The sequence below is a fragment of the Barbus barbus genome (genome assembly GCF_936440315.1).
Source record: "Barbus barbus genome assembly, chromosome: 9".
In the NCBI taxonomy this organism is placed as follows: Eukaryota; Metazoa; Chordata; class Actinopteri; order Cypriniformes; family Cyprinidae; genus Barbus; species Barbus barbus.
In genome coordinates this window covers 2063234-2082213 of record NC_136737.1, presented here as the reverse complement: position 1 = coordinate 2082213, position 18980 = coordinate 2063234, and the positions used below count along the sequence as shown (strand labels likewise).

Below are 18980 nucleotides of genomic sequence, written 5' to 3'. Positions count from 1 at the left end.
AACTAACTTCCCCACAAAAGAACTACCTTCCCTACAGATCAAAATAAAAGAAACAAAACATACAATCAAATTCCCTATCTCCTTATCTGCCCAATAAACAGGAGAAAAAGTAATGGCCTACAAAAGAAACAAGGCACTCACCCCCTACTGCTCCACAACACAGTGACAAATTTACAAACATGGTTCAACAAGACATCAATGTCCTACGATAAGGCTCACACAAGTCAATAAAGGCACTCGGCTGGAACAGACAACACAATCTGTCGCAACCACATAGTCACCAACTAGCACAGTATCACAACAATCTTGAGCAATCAATCAAAGAGGCAGAGAGACCCCTCCAGTGGTATGCCAGGGAATTTATAGTCCTGGCCTCTTCTCCGGTCCAACCACCAGCAGACTCCCATTATGTCCAGGACCAATCCTAATAAGGAACGAAACAACAGCAACAACAACAACAAAACCAACATATAATGCATTAAGTCATAGACGTAACACCGGCTATCAGAGAAAATACACACTCCACCCCAAGCTCTCCACATCTACAAAATTCAGCTTCTACCACGGACAAAGACGATGGCTGCATCCTAGGACTCACTTGTGCACAAACATGGTGGTCAAGAACTCTTGGAGCATTAATACCATTTTATGGTGTCATGCAGACCCTGGATCAAGTCAGAAGCTTATCGAATTCTGTACAGAAATTGGCCAATGATACGGCTTTGGCCCTGGGTAACATCACAAACACTCTCGCTGAAAAAAAAATAATGATCTTACAGAACAAAGTGGCCTTGGATTACATTCTTGCAAAACAAGGGGGAGCCTGCACCATTATCGGCCCTGAGTGCTGCACCGGGTTAATGGATCCAACAGAGAACTTGAACAAAATCCAACAAGACATTCTTGATCTTTCAGAAAAATTACACAAGATGACTGAAGATAATTCTTCATGGTTCGGAAAATTGTTAGGTAAACCCTGGCTGTGGGTCAAGGAAATAGCAATTATTCTGTTGTTTCTCCTACTGGCGTACTATCTATGCGTCCACAGTATCAAGTGTTTTATTCAACAAATGACTCACGCCTCTCACGAGAAAATGACAGTTCCAACCAGAAAAGACTATTACCCGTAAGAACTTCACGGACCCTAATTGCATGTTTGTTTCTGTGTCAGCATGCAATTACATAAAATCAACACAGAGCATGTTCTATGTGCCTGTAACAATCACAAATTACAAGAATGAACGGTAACACTTTAGAATAATGGTCCGTTGTTAACCCTCTAAGCGCCAAAGTCGCAAAATTGCGACAAGACGTCATACTTCATGAAATGGGCTGTAGTTCCTCACTCACACAGGTATTAGCAATTTATTTGTGAGCATACTCCAAAATATTAAACTCTGAATTGTCTTCTAATATCTTTTAACAAACGTCCTAGAGGACCATCATGGTGGTTGTGTCCAAGCCAGTATGTCCACTCAATGTATGTCAAGTGTTCCTTCAACAGCTTTTCTGTCCAATTGCCTCTCAACCTCCAGACCTGGTTTTTATATGTTGACCATGCTCGTTCTATATTCTGGGTGTGGCCTCCATGAACTGGGTCAACAAACCACTTGCTATGATTCACAGTGTAGTGAGTGTAGCCAAGTGTGGTCAGAGCTCTCTTGTAGGGTCTCCATTCGTCACTCAAGATTCAAGATTCAAGAGTTTTTATTTGTCACATACACAATTATACAGGGTATAACCAGCAGTGAAATGTAGGTTATAATACCTACATATAATACCTCAAAATGGTTGATCCCTGGAGAACATGTTTTGATATTACTGGAATCAGATGATTTCTTGAGCGCTGTTCAACAAGCCGCAAAATTGGTCGTCTTCGATCTCCCTTAATGGCCAAGATAGCTTCTTTGTCATTTTGCTCAGTGTTGCTGAGCTTCCGGCTATGCCGTCCTGGATCATATCCACCTGACGTAACCTCAGTCCTTGACAATATCTGTTAACAAGTGTGAAAATAGATTGTGTGTAAAAAGATTCACATTGGTCACTGCATTATCACAATGATGTTTGTTTTAAATTTGCAGAAACATATTTGCTCTAAGGCAGTGATTCTCAAACTTTTTATACCAAGTACCACCTCAGAAAATATTTGGCTCTCCAAGTACCACCATAATGACCAACATTAAAATACAGTAGCGTAACGACATTAACAGTGAAGCCGAGAGCAAGATATGCTTTGTCATATTTTCTGCATTTAGATTTGAAATACTTCCCTGGGTCTGTGCAACTTATATGGACTTTCTCTTCAGTTTTGCAAACCAATCCATATCATACTCTACATCCGTTGGCTATTTACTGTTTTTTTTTCTCTTTTGTTTTTCTGCTGATGCCTAATTATTGCCTGCTTTCTATCAAATCAGTGAGGTGCATTTCTGTAATTCATACCGGTAAATAAAAGTCATCCAGCTGTGTAAGGTGGTCCTGCTGTTTTCGAATATCGATCCAGCTCTGCAGTTCTTTGTAAATTTCCTAGTATGTGATCTTCTGCGGCATACCCTAAAATCACCACATTCAGCATTAGTATAGGAGTTTATAAAATTATTTGAATAAATTATGTTAATTTTCTTACCACTGATATCCATCCCGTGTATGTGTCTTTTGTAGATTCATCGATTTCTTCCAGATGTTACACGTCATTCTTGACTTAATTAGATGTTTTTGTAAAAAATCAATCATTTTTTTCGTCCCTTTTCTATCCCTGCGATTACAGAGGGAGAGAATTTTCTTCGCAAGTCCCATAACTGCAGGCAATTGTTGTTACCATTTATTACCAACTCTAAAATGTGCGGATTTCACGTTGATATAGCGCGTTTTTCACGGTCATGACTCCGGAAGTACTGCCTGTATAATTTTCTACAAGTTTTTCTTTTCTTTTTTCTTTCTTTTCAGTTTTCAGGAAATATTTAAATTAAAAATAAAACAAAATCAGACTCTATGTTAATGTTTATGTCCTTAGTTTTCAATATTTAAACATTTACTAATTTATTAAAATTCACTAAATCACTTAAAAATATTAATTTGTATTTTGTATCCAAGTTAAACGTTTACATCCTCATAACTATTTTAATAAAGTTGTTTTACTGTTATCCTGCTTCATAGAATTGGATCCGACTCAAATGATCAAATTAAATCTAAACGTTACAAGATGACACTGATTCCATTTAAAGGAGAAAACGTTAAAATAAAGAACATAATTAAAGTTTTGGAAGACTTGAAACTGAGTGGAATAATGCCTACGGTCAACTACATATCGTACTGGGACAATACACTCGAATAATCGTTTCCAGCAGTAGAATTAACGTGCAGAGATGGAAGTTTCTGCAGCAATGAATTGACGCGTCGCCATATTGGAGTTAGCGAATGCAATAGTTCACAATCAGAAGACAGCATGGCGACGGAGGGAGAGCCCAAAACTGTCCGCAAGAGAAATGCACCTCATCGACTAATTGAGGATGACAAGGAAGAAGCCGGTAATGTATCGTGTCATTTATGTTTTTTTTTTTTTTATGTTACTATCATGTCCTTGACTGTAGCCCTCGAGGTCCACTTTACTGCAGAGTTTAGTTCAAACTTTCGTCAGTCTCACAGTGGCTGTGTTCGAAATGCCATACTATCATACTACTCTTACTATTTCTGCAGTATGTATGCTGCTCATAGTATGCACATTTGCTGTATGCATGACATACCCGGATGACCTACTATATTTGCCAGAATCTGCTAAATATAACTCAAGTACACTGAAATCAGTACAGAAGCTTTGTTCTGAATGGCATACTATCATACAACTCCTACTATACTGCAGTATGCTGTGTGAATACTGGGAATAGTATGTGAATTTTCTGTATGCATGGAATGCCCGGATTACGTGCTAAATTTGCTGAAATTTGATGTATGCATCTGAAGACGCTGCGTGGGGTACTGTTTCCCAGAATGCAACGCACTGCATGTGACCTTTCATCTTCAAACGTGTGAGTGAACTGGAGGCGGGGAATAATAATTATAAATGTTACACTTGTATATGCACGTTTATACATATACATGTAATCTACAAACTATCGCTGTGCATTTAAAAACAATATCATTTGTAGGACATAAATTGTACTTTAATCTCTACGGCACTTTTCCGATCAAGTCAAATGACGTCACCTTTATCTCTATAGCGCTTTATACATTGCTTCAAAGATATTACATAATAATATTAATATTGCAGTAATATAATATATAAATAAATTATATATATAACTAGAATTAATATTTCAATTAAGCAAACAGAATTAAATTCCGATGCAAACAGCTCTAATAAGAAATGGAGTGTATTTACTCTAAGGACAAATAGACCAATTTGTTGTCAGAGGCTATTTACATTAACTCCGCCCACCAATCCCTGCCTGTGATAAACAGCTCTGCAGAAGACACGTGTATTTCTGTAGAATCAGTGGCGGAGAGAGTAACAGATACAAGCTGCTGTTGATCCGAGTTCGATTTCGGCTTTTGTCAAACTCGTGCAACTCCTTTTCCCATCACATACCAGATCAGAAAGGCATTTATTTTCAATAAAAAATTAAGTAAACATTTGAAAAGTGGAGATTAAACGCCTCATTAATAATACAGTGTGCTTAGCTGTTAGTAGGATTTTGTCCCAATAAAGTGGCATTCATCAAATAAAATGTATGATAATTTACACTAAAATGTTGTCTAATATGTTATTGCATACTGTTTTATAATGTACTATAGTATAAATATCTGCCACCTAACTACTATTTACACACCTGTTGCTAAAGAAAATGCTGCTATTTTATTGTAAAAATAATTTATCATTATTTGCACTTAGTGTAATTAGATTATATAACTTTTTCCACTTAGTGTAACTGCCAAAAAATATTGTTCAGTTAAAGACAGCTCATTCAGTTCAGTCCATAGCCTATGTAAAGTTATTCAATTATGAAATGAGTTCAATTGGCCAATATTGTTTACTAGTATGAAGCCTTAATAACAAGCCTTTGTAAAACGAATAGTTATCACATTTGTTTATAAGGGAACAACCTTGACAGCTGTGCTGAATTAATGTTTGTGTTTGTCATGTGACAATTAAGCATACTTCTCTGAAACATTTGTTGCTTACTGTATACTGTTTCACACACTATTCTTTAAAAATAGTAGGCAGTATGCACTTTGTACTGGGCAGTAAGCAGTATGCAGTAAGCAAGTATGCCATTTCGAACACAGCCCGTATCTTTCTAGCAATCCTGGGGACCTTGATTAGCTTGTTCAGGTGTGTTTAATATAAGGCTGAAAGTGGATTTCAAGGGCCAGAGTTGAGATTGAGTTGAATAATCTTTTTGGTTATAAGCAGTCGTTGACAATTTGTTAGCAATCTAACTAGCTAACGTTAGGTTGGTATCTAACGTTTGGTAAAGTAAGTTCAAGGCCAAACATTATCAAACACTTAATTTTCCTTTCTCGCCAGGTATCCTAACTGAATCCTGGTGGATTTTATTTTTATTTTATTTGTTTAACGTTATTTGTGTAGGGATGCATAAAGGTCGGCACCTGACACTTGTTAATTTTAATGGCTAATTGTGTTTTTTTCCCACCGTTAATTAAATAGAGCTTAATCTTATTAAATAGATAAACACATTTTTGCGATTTTCACATATAATGTTTAACGTCTCGGTTACTAATGTAACCCTCGTTCCCTGAAGGAGGGAACGGGAGACGTAACGTCGATGTCCATCGTGGAGTCTGAGCTGCTCTGATAACGGATTTACTGTCTGGCACAATAATAACAGAACTGATATACCTGGGGCTCGTTCTTCGTACGTCGCTAACTCAGTTAGCTGGATTTGATTGTTGACGATTTGGCATGATCTTGGATTGTTTGGTTCTTCGACGCTCATCCTGGACTTGCTGTCATAGCAACAGGTGCGCAAGCTTAAACCTGCTCGGGAGCAGGCTTATTTCATGTAAACAGGATTAGATCGCGGCTTTATAAGCGGAGGAGATAGGGAAGCCTGTCGCAGCCATGTCTCGTCCATTTTTACGACAGCAACCTGTTGCGGAAGGTGCAAGAATAATTTTCGAATTAATCGCGTATTGCGGGATAGACAGGATCCTTTGGCGCAGCGCGAAAGTGTAATTGTTGAGAGATATCGTTTTTCTCGTGAGGGTGTTATTTACATCATTAATTTGTTGGAACCACACATTAAGTGTTCAACACGGAGGAGTCGGGCTTTGACAACTGCACAGACTGTGTGCATTGCCCTGAGATTCTTTGCGAGTGGCACTTTCCTTTACACTATTGGAGATGCAGAGAACTTAGTGAAAAGTGCTGTCTGTCGTGCCATTCGCAAAGTTTACCTGGCACTCAAGCAGTTTTTAAGGGTTTTTGTGGTATTTCCAAGCCACTTAAGACCCCAGGCGGTAAAGCAGAATTTTTTTGCTATTGCAGGTACATTTATAATTGTTAATGACATGCAATCATGACCATGCCAAAAAGTATGACTAACAGTATGTGTCCTTCAGGCTTCCCTAACGTGATTGGTGCCATAGATTGCACACACATCCCCATCAAGGCCCCACCAGGCCCCAATGAAGGGGATTTTGTGAACAGAAAGGGGGTTCACAGTATAAATGTGCAGGTAAATTACTATTACAATTTATAATATTCCAGATTAGTAATATTACATAAAAAAAAGAAATGGATCAAAAAGTATGCAGTTGACTGACTAAAATCTCTTAGATGGTGTGTGACGCTATGTTCCATATAACAAATGTGGAAGCAAAATGGCCAGGATCAGTGCATGACTCAAGAATTTTCAGAGAGTCACATTTATGCACATTATTTGAACGTGGTAAGGGAACATAAATGTCAAGCTCACAGTATTACACACACTTATGCTGAGCCTAACAAAACTGCATTGTTCCATTATACAGGGGATTTTGACAGGATCCTGCTTGGAGACAGGGGCTATGCCTGCAGGCAGCATTTTATGACGCCCTTCCCTGACACAAACCCTGGACCACAAACCCGTTACAATGCAGCTCTAGCCAGGACAAGGGCACGCATTGAAATGACCTTTGGGCAACTAAAGGAAAGATTTCAGTGTCTGAAGGGTTGCACCTGACAGGGCCTGTGACATAATTGTTGCATGTGCCATCCTCCACAATATTGCCACCATCAGAAAGGAGAGGACCCCTGTGGTGGAGGTGCAGCCTGATGATGACCTCCAGCCAGTGCACTTGGACCAACCTGGTGGCAGAGCTGCACGGGACAGAATTGTGGAGCACCATTTTTGAATGTGTAAAATAAAAGACAAGACAAATATGCTTAGTTCCTTTTTTCAGGTCAAAATACTAGATTTTTTTTGTTGAAGATGCCGTTTATATAGGGAACGGATATCACCCTGTGTCATTTTGGGAAAGAAAAAAAAAAGGGTCAAAACATGCATCATGCAACAAAAGTAAAAAGTAAAAGTACAACACTGTCCACCTCTGTATCAGTTCTTTGTGCAGACTCATATGCATATGCTTCAGCCACCACTTGCTTGGGAACAGGTAAAAGTGTTGGTGTATTATGTAAAACTGCACAAAAGAGGGAAAATAATAAATAAATAAAAAATAAATTGTAATTATTACAATTAACTACACTGTAAAAAAATATATTTTAACTAAAAGTGCAGAAGTCTTCACTTTCACAAATGGTTGAAATGACTGTACCAGCCATTTGGATTATACTTAATTTAATGCAGCAACAAATAATTTTACAGTGTACTAAGAGAATTGAAAGCTCATTTAGCCTACCAGTAATGAAGGTGTTGCTGCTACTGGTCCCTGGCTTTGGGTCTGAGGAAGAGCTGCCCCCAGGGATGCCCTCCACAATGGTTCGGTTTTCATTCAACCCAAGGGCCAGCTCCTCTGCTGGGGTATATTGTGGTGGTGCAGGACCTGAGGACCACCACCTGTTTTTTTTTTTCAGCCCTTTTCTTGGTGGCTGTTATAAACAGACAAACACATTATTTAACAGTGGCTTTTTAAAATAAAGACAGTATAGCAATTAAAGGCTACCATTTTGTTGTATAATTCTTTGGAGCTGGTCTGTGGGTTGACTGTGACTGTTCTCACCATCCTGCGCCTCTGCTTATCTGAGATTGTTCTTGGTCTGCCACTCCGGGCCTTAACTAGAAACGTGCCTCTGGTCTTCCAATTCCTCACAATGTTCCTCACAGTTGAAACTGAAAGCTTAAATCTCTGAGACAGCTTTCTGTATCCTTCCCCTAAACCATGATGTTGAACAATCATTGTTTTCAGGTCATCTGAGAGTTGTTTTGAGGCTCCCATGTTGCCACTCTTTAGAGAAGATGCAAAGAGGAGAAACACTTACAATTGGCCTCCTTACTTCACCTGTGTATGGAGGTCAAGGGTCACTGAGGTTACCAAACCAATTTTGAGTTCTAATAATTAGTGCTAAAGGTATTGAAATCAATAAAATGACAAGGGTGCCTAAATTTATGCACATGCCTAATTTTGTTTAAATAATTCTTGCACACTTTCCATAAATCATATAAACTTTATTTCACTTCTCAAACATCACTGTGTTTGTCTCCTATGATATATTTAACTGAAATTTCTTATCCAGACAGCCAATGATTTATAAAGGAAAATCATGAAAATTTACAGGGGTGCCCAAACTTTTCCATAACACTGTACATACACTTCAGGTAAGTACCTTGCGTTATCAGACATTTGCCTGTATACAAATTCCTCGATTAAATCCTCATCCATCATACAAAAATGTAATGCACACAAACCTCTGGCCTGAGTAGCCTAAATTTCACCACTATGGAATTGTGACTGCACATAGTAATAATTCAGGAGGCGGATAATATACTGAGGTAACATTTGAAAGCACAACTGAACGTCTATGAAACGTCAGTCAACAAAACATTTTTTAAACAATGGCACTTAAAAATTTGAACTAAAATTTTATTGCAACCATGTAGCCTATGAATGCATGAAAATTAAAAAAAAGAAAGAAAGAAAGAAAGAGGACATATAGAGAACATATAGAGTGTGGTCTGCTTTTGGTGCTTGAATTTGTTTTTCAATAAGTAAGTCCAAATTTAACAGCTAATAGGTAGAAGTTAAATTTATAAAAATGTATATGTTGTTTCTCTATTTAAATTCAATTACTATAGTGAAAGATGTCTGTCCTCAGTTAGTGTGTGTTTTTCAGCTGGATGCTGTGCTTACGATCAATAATCACATCTCTACATTCACCCAAACTGATTTGCAGAAATCCCGCTCGCTGTGGATATTTTGTTATCACTTTTAGAAGACCGAGAGCAAATCATTACAGACAGAAATACAAAAACAAACGAACAAATTACTAATTCAGCGAATCATCCACCGATTGTAGTGTGGATTGTAATGCATCTTCCTGTTAATGCAACAACCTTTGGGAACTGTGGTCTGTACTCTCCAGAGAGCGGGTTGTAAAACACGGAGAGGTGTAGCAGGATCAGCGTATCTTTAGCGGAGAGGTAACAGACCGCTTTGAGCTGGGGTGATGGGGCATCGGTGTGAGAAGCACCTCAGCCGATGAGGGCAAAGGGGGGCAGTAGCTCTAGCCACCGGGCCACCCCCCTGTGCACGGCCCTGAATCTCTGGTAACACTAATTACAAAAAAAAAAAAAAAAAAGGAGAGAGCGAGAGAGACAAAAATGCAATCAATATGGCTTTTAAATGTAAACTAAGTTTAAAAAATGGTGCAAGAAAAATCAGCAGACAATAAAAACTGACAATAAAAATTTTATCATCTGTGAAGCAAATACAGAACACAAGTAAAAGTGGAATCAAATTACACAGATATCCATCTTCAACGACTTACAAGATAACCAAGTTATCTCAAGATAATAAATGGCCAGTTACAACAATATATTTTACATCTGAATTTTCTAAATACACTATGAGAGGAAGATTAAGTAGCTGTTGTAAAAACAACAATAAAGAGCAAGTTAAAAATAATTCATTCTTAACAAGAACAGTTTGAACCTGTAAATATCTAATACTTTCATAAACGTGTAATCAAACCACAACTGACACATGCGCATTAGAAGAGAGCTGAACATAAAATGAAACTCGTAATAAAGCGTAGTGATACCATTTGATAATGTTATGAAACAGTGCACCTTTCAGATAAGGTACATCTTTGAACTGATATGAATCTCTCAGATGAAACTGCTGATCTTGAAGATGAAACTTTATTTACTGTGAAAACTTCAGATGTTGTTTCTTTGTCCTGTCACTCACTCTGCCTCGTTAGGATAGATTTTATAACTCAATGCATTAGAGAGTCACGTTTAGTGAGGTTTAAACCTCAGACTTGAAAGTGCTGGACCTATGATCTACTTTCGGTGTTTGTTTTTTGTATGAATACATAAAGCTGACGAATGACGGAAACTCTTCCCGCATGCAGTGCAGTGATATGGTTTCTCTTCAGTGTGGATCCTCTCATGTGTTTTCAGATGTCCTGACTGACTGAATCTCCTGTTGCAGTGTGAACACATGTAAGGTTTCTCTCCAGTGTGGATCCTCTGGTGCAGTTTCAAATCTGTAGTTGTAATAAAAGTCTTCTCACACTCAAAGCACATGTGATCTCTCACACCAGTGTGTATTTTCTTGTGAACTTTTAAATTCTGCAGTTCTGAAAAACTCTTTCCACACAAAGAACATGAATGTGGTTTCTCCTTTGTATGAACTTTCAGGTGACTCCGCAGGCCTGAAGCCCACATAAATGTCTTGCCGCATTGATCACATGGATGCAGCTTCACTCCAGTGTGGATGTTCATGTGTTTCTTAAGGTTTGTTGATTCTGTGAAACTCTTTCCACACTGGTCACATGTGAACCATTTCTCTCCAGTGTGGATCCTCATGTGAACCTCAAAACTCTGTTTGTGTTTGAATCTCTTTCCACACAAAGAACATGAATGTGGTTTCTCCTTTGAATGAACTTTCAGGTGATTCTTCAGACTTGAAGCCCACAAAAATGTTTTTCCACACTGATCACATTCATGCAGTTTCTCTCCAGTGTGGATGCTCATGTGTGCATTAAGGTGTGATGATTGTGCGAAACTCTTCCCGCACTGATCACATGTGAACGGTTTCTCTCCAGTGTGGATGATCATGTGTCTCTTAAGACTCTGTTTGCATGTCAAACTCTTTCCACACTGAGTGCAGGTGAAACTTTTCTTGTTTCTTCTTTTCCTTAAAGAAACTCTTTCAGTCAGTGAGCGAGTTTTTTTGCTAGTTTTGTCATGATGATATTTCTGCGCTTCACTCTCCTCATACTCCTCCATCAGATCTGAAATGAAGTTACAATATAAAGTGTTATGAAAATTACAAAATATTACAATATAAATAAATCAGAAAAAAAATAGAAAAAATGTAAAGTGAAAGCAGACTATGCAAAATTACAATAATTTTTATCAAATGAGGTACAGTGGTCTAGGGCAGGGGTAGGCAACGTCGGTCCAGGAGTGCCGCTGTCCTGTAGAGTTTAGCTCCAACCCTGAAAAAAAACCTCACCTGCCTGTAGCCCTAGTGATTCTGAAGACCTTGATTAGCTTGATCAGGTGTGTTTGATTAGGGTTGGAGCTAAACGTACCAGGTTACGTATGTAACCCAGGTTTCCTGAAGGGAACGAGAGCTGCGTCCGGAGACGCTATGGGAACGCCATCAGCGTAACCGGCACTCTGAATATTTTATACAACCACTATAATGGATGGGCGAGGCGTCACGGGCGGGGTGACGTCACGACCAGGAAGTATATAAGCACGTGCGGTGGAGCCCGCGTCAGCTTCAAGTCATGAAGCAAGCGCTGGCAGGGATGCCGGAAGTGTGGCCCGAGACGCAGCTCTCGTTCCCTTCAGGGAAACTGGGTTACATACGTAACCTGGTACGTTCCCTTCCAGGAACATCGAGTTGCGTCCGGAGATGCTATGGGAACGCTATACCAACGCCGCCAGACTGACAAGTTCCTGCCTGGTGTCAGGCTGAAAGGACGGAGGAGCCTGGAGTGGCTCTGATGTCAAGGTTGTAAAACCTGGCGAATGTCAGGGGCGTGGACCACCCAGCAGCGTTGCAGATGTCTTGCATGGAGACACCTGCCCAGAAGACCTTGGAGGCCGCCACACCTTGGGTCGAGTGCACTCTGACTCCCAGCGGCGGGGGAAGGTCAGAGGTCTCGTACGCCCAATTGATGGCATCCACTATCCACCTGCTAAGAGTGGGCTTCGAAGCTGGAAGACCCCTCTTAGGCGGACCAAAGCACACGAGCAGTTGGTCCGTCTTTCTCCACAGGGCAGCTCTGTGGATGTATGCGTCCAGTCCTGACTGCCGTGAGGATCGACTCGATCCGAGCAGGGGTCAAACGAGCCTGCATTGTGGTCGAATCCCACACCACGCCTAGATAAGTGGTTCTCTGAGCTGGAGAAAGCACACTCTTTTTGGCGTTTAGTCTTAACCCCAAATCTTTCATGTGGGCAAGAACGACATCTCGATGCCGAACTGCCAACTGCTCTGATTGAGCAAGAATCAACCAATCGTCGATATAATTTAGTATGCGGATGCCGTTGCCAGGCTGCCAAACGATCTACTAAGGGAATCAGTCTCTCGAGACTGACCTCTGGTGTTAGAGAAGCGGCCAGACCACTGTCTTGCTGCGGTGCACCGACAGGAGATGCGTAATCTGGCGGCTGAGGCGAGTTTCTCAGGCCCGCTGAAGTCACAGGCGGTAGAACCTGAGAATAACGCTCGCTGGGACCTGCTGTGCCCTGGAACTGCAGGGTTGACAGACAAATCCCCGGAGGGCACCGAGGGTAGACGGTCACCGTGAGCCGCGGTGTAAGCCGCTCCACCCCAGTAGGGGTCGTCCTCCGAAGTCCTGGGGCTCGCCCATCAGGACTTCCTTGCCGCGGACCTCTTGGCCGCCAAGACATCCCTCAGGTCTGTCTTGGGCTTTGAAGTCCCCGGTGCGGAGCGCTGCTGCCCTCGGCTCCGTCTCGGGGGAGCACGAGAGGCGACGCTCTCTTTCTGCGCAGCCCTGTGCGAGGAGCTGGTATGCGGAGGAGGCTGCTCCCGCCCAGCAGCCTCCAGAATTAGAGAGCGGCGGGGGAGGAACCGCCGAAACGCCTCCGCTTGCCTGCGGGCCTCCTGAAACCTGTTGATGACGGTGCTCACAGCATCGCCGAACAGGCCAGAAGGCTGAAGCGGGGCGTCCAGGAGGCAGACCCTGTCCTTCTCCTTGATGTCGGACAGGGTCAGCCACAAGTGCCTCTCCACTGCCACCATAGCTGCCATGGAGCGGCCGATAGCACGGGCCGACTCCTTGGTGGCGCGGAGAGCCAAATCGGCGGTTCTCCTGAGCTCTGAGATATCCTCAGCTCTGACATCCCCGAACTCGTCTAACTCCTTCAGCAGTTCGGCCTGGTACGCCTGCAACACCGCCATCGTGTGCAGACACGCACCAGCCTCGCATACCCCCTGCCCACTAGGGATGATGTGGTGCGCAGAGGCCTAGTGGGCAGGGTAGGAGCCTTCAAGGACGATGCCGTGGAAGGAGACAGATAGCCCGCAAGCGTCTGCTCAATCCGGGGCATCGCCCTGTATCCACGCCCGTCCAATTCCCGCACATTACCGTAGTAATCTGATGCGGGAATGAAAGGGCGGGATGTATACGGTTTCACCCAGGATCTCGACACCTCGGTGTGGAGATCGGGGAAAAAAGGAAGGCTCCTGCGCAGAGGTGGCGGCCGCGAGCGCAGGAAACGCTCGTCCAGCAGGCTCACACTTTAGGCCTGTGGCTGTTATATTAAGCTAAGTAGTTGGATTTTGGCTTCCAAGGATTATAGCCGCATTTCTTCTAGCACAACTCCCTTCCCTTCATAGCGGCGCGGATTCGTTCCTCCGAACCAAACCTTAACATCTGAATCAGCTCAATCAGTGACTGTTATAAAATGCCGTCTTTACTGTTGCTGCATTGCAGGACATATTTGATAGTAAAACGTTGAAAGTACAATCTGCTGTTCCCCAGGCTGAAATGTGTGTGTGCGCGTGTGCCTGCGCAGCGGCGTGCTCCAAAACGGATAAGCAAAGTACACTTTGAGCTTCGGGCGCGTCGAAATAACACACAAAAATATGCCAAAAAATACACACACAATGTGTCAAAATGGCCGGTTATGGAGCTAGGAGAAAATCCGATGCGTGTCAGTATATTGTCTTAAAGTATCAGACTGGAGCTTGAGCCATCAATGTTAATCAAAGAACAAAATGCAAAGAGAAAATCACCCACAGCTCTTAATCTGAACAACATTATAGCTTTAATAAACATAAATCTATCAGTACATACAGTGAAAACTATACAGTGCTCATTTACATTTTATTACTTTTGTAACTATTACTTACCTGAACATTAATATTAGTAGACCTTCATGGAAAAATGAAAGCACTGTTTATTTCATTTCGTTTGTGTGTTTGTTTTATTGTATTTGTCAGTTTGTTTTACTTTGTTTCTTTGTTCATGTTGTTACTGTATCTTATCTTATGTATATAAAACACTTTTTTAGTGTTTTATATACATAAGATAAGATACTGTAAGAATATGAACAAAGAAACAAAGTAAAACAAAAAGTACCGATAAGAATACCGTTAAAGTACCGGATCGATAAGCAGTATCGGTAAGAGTAGTAATACCGTTAAAACCTTAACGATACACATCCCTAGTCTTATCTAGCGAAACATCCAATCCAATTTATAAAGGCAGACTAGAAAGAAAAGCATGTAATTTCATGGTGTAACCACTAGATGCCTGTATAGGACTCTGTAGAGAGGCTTGTGAATTCCCTAGTTGTTTTTATAAATAATCCTTTACTTTTATTAGGTTGTGGATTTAAATGTATTTTAACACATTCTCAAAAACTACTTTTTGTCAAGGTTTTTTTTTTTTTTTTTTTTGACATGTTGATCTGAAGAGTAGGTTTTTTCATTATTATTGCTACATTCAAACCTGAACACCGAAAGCATTTTGTTACTCAAAACATTAACATTCTATAAAAATGGAACTAAAGTCCTTAGTGCTTCGTTTTGTTGACAGCAGCAGATTTATAAATTATTCTCATTACTAATTTGGGAAGATGCATGTATCACATTGTCACATGCCGTGTAAAACTTCATAAAAGTGTTACTGGGTAACTGACGAGTAACAGTTTCAGCGCAGATTTTTCTCGCGGTTTGGACTTTGAACCCTGGCTAACGAGGCAGCATTGCGAGCTCCTGCAGCGCTGTTTGAACACATGCAGTTCATGTATTAGAAAACATAACGTTTCTGCAGTGTATTTAATTGTTTAAGGCCATTTCACGATTTTAATCATCATACAGTAACCAGCAACAACCACCCCTTCCTCTTCTCATGGAAGACATGCCATGCAGTACTAAACAGTGTCTTGCTGTCGGTGCTTGTAATGATTTATGTGTCTTTCTCGGACAGTTTTAAATGCTTACACACTGCCTCACTGTTTGCTGCATTAGCGCACAATTCTATTTTATTGCGTCACGTCATTGTTCGGTAACGTTACAATTTTTTTGGTCTTTTTGCTTATTCGGCCGAACACCGAAAGAGCTTTTTTTTCTATTTTCGGCCGATTAATGATTTCGGCAGACAAACAATTGGTGCATCCCTATCACGATATGACACTTTATTGATACCGGTATTATCGTGGACGGTATGATATGGCACACGCCTGTGATATGGCTCTCAGTATATCAGATATGAAAGACCAATGAATTTGTATGACGGCTTTGTCGCTTCCACTTGTTCTGTTACGGATTGGCACCATGATCACTACCAGCAAGCTTTTCACTGTACCCTCACGCAACTACATTAGCCGCTTTTCCACTGTCTGGCCAACTTGAGCCAGTACTCCTAGTATTATTTATTATTTTAGTTGATATTACTCTTGCCAAGCTCTGATTTCTGACAGATGCATGGAGAGGCAACAGCAATGCGGTGTTTGATTTGCATTCATTCACTTCACACACTCATTTTTGCGTGACTTTAGAGGTTTGTGTAAAATATAGCGCAGATCCCCTGGCTCACCGGTTACCTAGCAAACACCAGACTGGGCCAGAATTATTCATTATTTGTTATTCGTTTTTGAAGCCATTATCCGTGCCTTTCCGAATAAGTTATTCAGCTTCGGGCGCACCCCTTCTTTAAACTATCACTAAACATGACTTTAATATTAAACTGGTGGTGATGGCGCAGTGGATAAGACACATGCCTTTGGTGTGAGAGACCCGGGTTCGAATCCACTGTGAGACACCAATGTGTCCCTGAGCAAGACACTTAACCCCTAGTTGCTCCAGAGGCGTGCGACCTCTGACATATATAGCAATTGTAAGTCGCTTTGGATAAAAGCGTCAGCTAAATGAATACATGTAAATAAATGTAAATGTAAACTGTTCTGAACCAAAGGTAACGAGTGAAATAGAGATGTGGCCCCTTTAGGAGTGAGCGCTCTCTTCTGAAGTGCATCGCATGTGTGCCCCGAGTACACACGTAAGCGGTATATTATCTTCTGTTGCTCACTAAGTTGTTTTGGTTAAATAATACTGTTGACAGTATGACGTTTATGAAAGACAGTTGGCGTTATAAGGATTTATTTTGTAAAAATCCTTTTAGGTGCAGCAATTAGCAAGAAATTGTTTTATGTATCTTGATCCTAATGATACTTCAGTGTCATTGATGAAAGATGAAGAATAAACACCAACCTGTTTGTTCTTCAGTGTGTTTCATTCTGCAGGGTTCTGGATCTCTCATGTTCTCTCTGTCCTTCAATAAACTCTGTCTCTGCAGATTTCACTTCTTCCTGATGCTCGTACTTGTAGGCTGAAAAAAAATAAATCAATAAATCCATCTATTATTATAATTTTTTTCTTCTTAAATAATATACAGGCACAGAAATATAGAAAAACACATACAATTAAAAGATACCAAATATGAACAATGTAAAAATTTAAAAAGTGAGAGAATAAACACACAGAAATAAAATTTTCAAAATTTGCGAGTTGCAAATAAACCACCAATGAATTGAGTTTATTTGTTTTAGTTTTGTTTTATATGAAACATTTATCACAGATTAATGAATAAATGCTGTTGTACGGTGCCCGGGAGGGGCTGTCTTCAGTTCACTTAGTTCTGTCGTGGCCACAAGATATTAATTAACAATTAATTGATATTAACAAGACATATTTTTGTCGTGGTCACGAGTTTAATGCGTAAACAAACCTACGTGACCATAGCAACCCATGATTATTAGAGATGGATTCATTAATATTTTATTTTGAATTAAGAAATAATTAATCATTATAGAAATTATTACTAGACTAGGCAATGGCACGCGATGTATACAGCATTCGAATTAAGTTTACCATGAATAAGATAAATAAATTACATAGAACTACAAGAAAACATTTTTATCCATCCCACAGTCTTGCTAGCTGTGTGTGTCCATTAACTGATCCGCTTTTTCCGTAATATTTGTATATTATTATATTTTTATATTCATTTTGTCCCTTCATTTCAATCTAGTTTTGTAAATAAGCCTGCTGTAAATGCCCAACATGTTAATAAAGCTTTGATTATGCTGACTGGAATTTATAGACTATTGGAAATTAAGTTTAAAGGTTGAATTTAACATACATTTCTTTGTTTCTGTGAATTAATAATTATTAATATTATAGCCTACTGCCTAGTGTTTTGTTGAGGAATTAATCATTCACGTGGTTTCATTTGTAAATGAAAACACAACACGCTCATTTATCATCACACACTGGCATAAATAGCCTACAATCATAAAGTATTGGCATAATTGTCAGGCGTTTACAGTATTTATTAAATATAAAGTAGCAAATAGCATAATTATACAGAACGTTAATTAGGTAAAGCGATACACGAATTGAAAGGAGAAATAATAAAATATTATATTTATATGAAATAAATATAATAATATAGCCCTAACAAGTTAATATAACCTAATAATAATATATTAATATTAAATGAAATGTTTAATGTTAATAAAAATGTTTTATCCATCTCTGATAATCCCGGGTTGCTATGGTCACGTAGGTTTGTTTACACATTAAACTCAACAAAACTAAGTGAACCGAAGAAGTATGGGATTGTTGCATCTTGTAATGATCATGTTATTAATAAAATGAGCAATAAATTGAGCTTAATGTGGTAATTAACAGATCTGAGGTCATCAGGATAATGAATGAGGTGAAAACAGGAGCTATTGACATGAAATAAAGAGGATTTTCAGCAGCTGATAATATTGATGAGCCTCACACTCATTAAACATCTCACTTTATTCTGGTAGAGACCCATCTTTATCAAACACTGTGATTTGTTATGAATCTGAATATAGTTCGAAGTTTACCGCATTCATAAAAACAAAGTGTTTCCCTAAATCTTACTGTTTTCTGTGTGAAGAGAAACACACAATTAATGATAACGATATAAATAATAAAACAGACACAAGTAGCACCAAACCTCATGAAAATAACGGTGTATTTTACAAAACAGCGAAATACTCACCTCAGAAAACCGCCAAAATGAAGCGCGCGCGCGCGCGAGTGATGACGTCATCACCGCGAGGCGAAACCAACCATATCAAAAAATTATGTTTTTTTTTTCACCAGCACATGACCGACTAATACTAGCACTTACCTATTATATTCTGTTCTATTCTATTCCATTCTACAAAAAAAAAAACCCTAGCTATGTGTACTGTGCTAAACTAACTGAGACTTATCACAGCACTTATACTGTTGCTCTCTCACTGGTCTGATTGCTTCTATTGTTCTCC

At 39.9% G+C, this 18980-nt stretch overlaps 2 protein-coding genes across 3 annotated transcripts in view; one reads left to right on the top strand and one right to left on the bottom strand.

The window, feature by feature from the left end:
• Positions 1–18980, top strand: part of LOC306874479 (NACHT, LRR and PYD domains-containing protein 3-like) — a 181004-nt gene that overhangs the window by 115747 nt on the left and 46277 nt on the right. The window lies entirely within an intron of this gene.
• On the bottom strand, positions 9849–18960 carry LOC306874496 (uncharacterized protein). Its single transcript, XM_079424604.1, has 3 exons — positions 18710–18960; positions 16882–16999; positions 9849–11416 (listed from the first exon to the last, which is right to left on the bottom strand). Exons 2-3 carry the CDS (start codon positions 16928–16930, stop codon positions 10461–10463), a joined length of 1005 nt encoding a protein of 334 aa, XP_079280730.1. The 5' UTR covers positions 16931–16999; positions 18710–18960; the 3' UTR covers positions 9849–10460.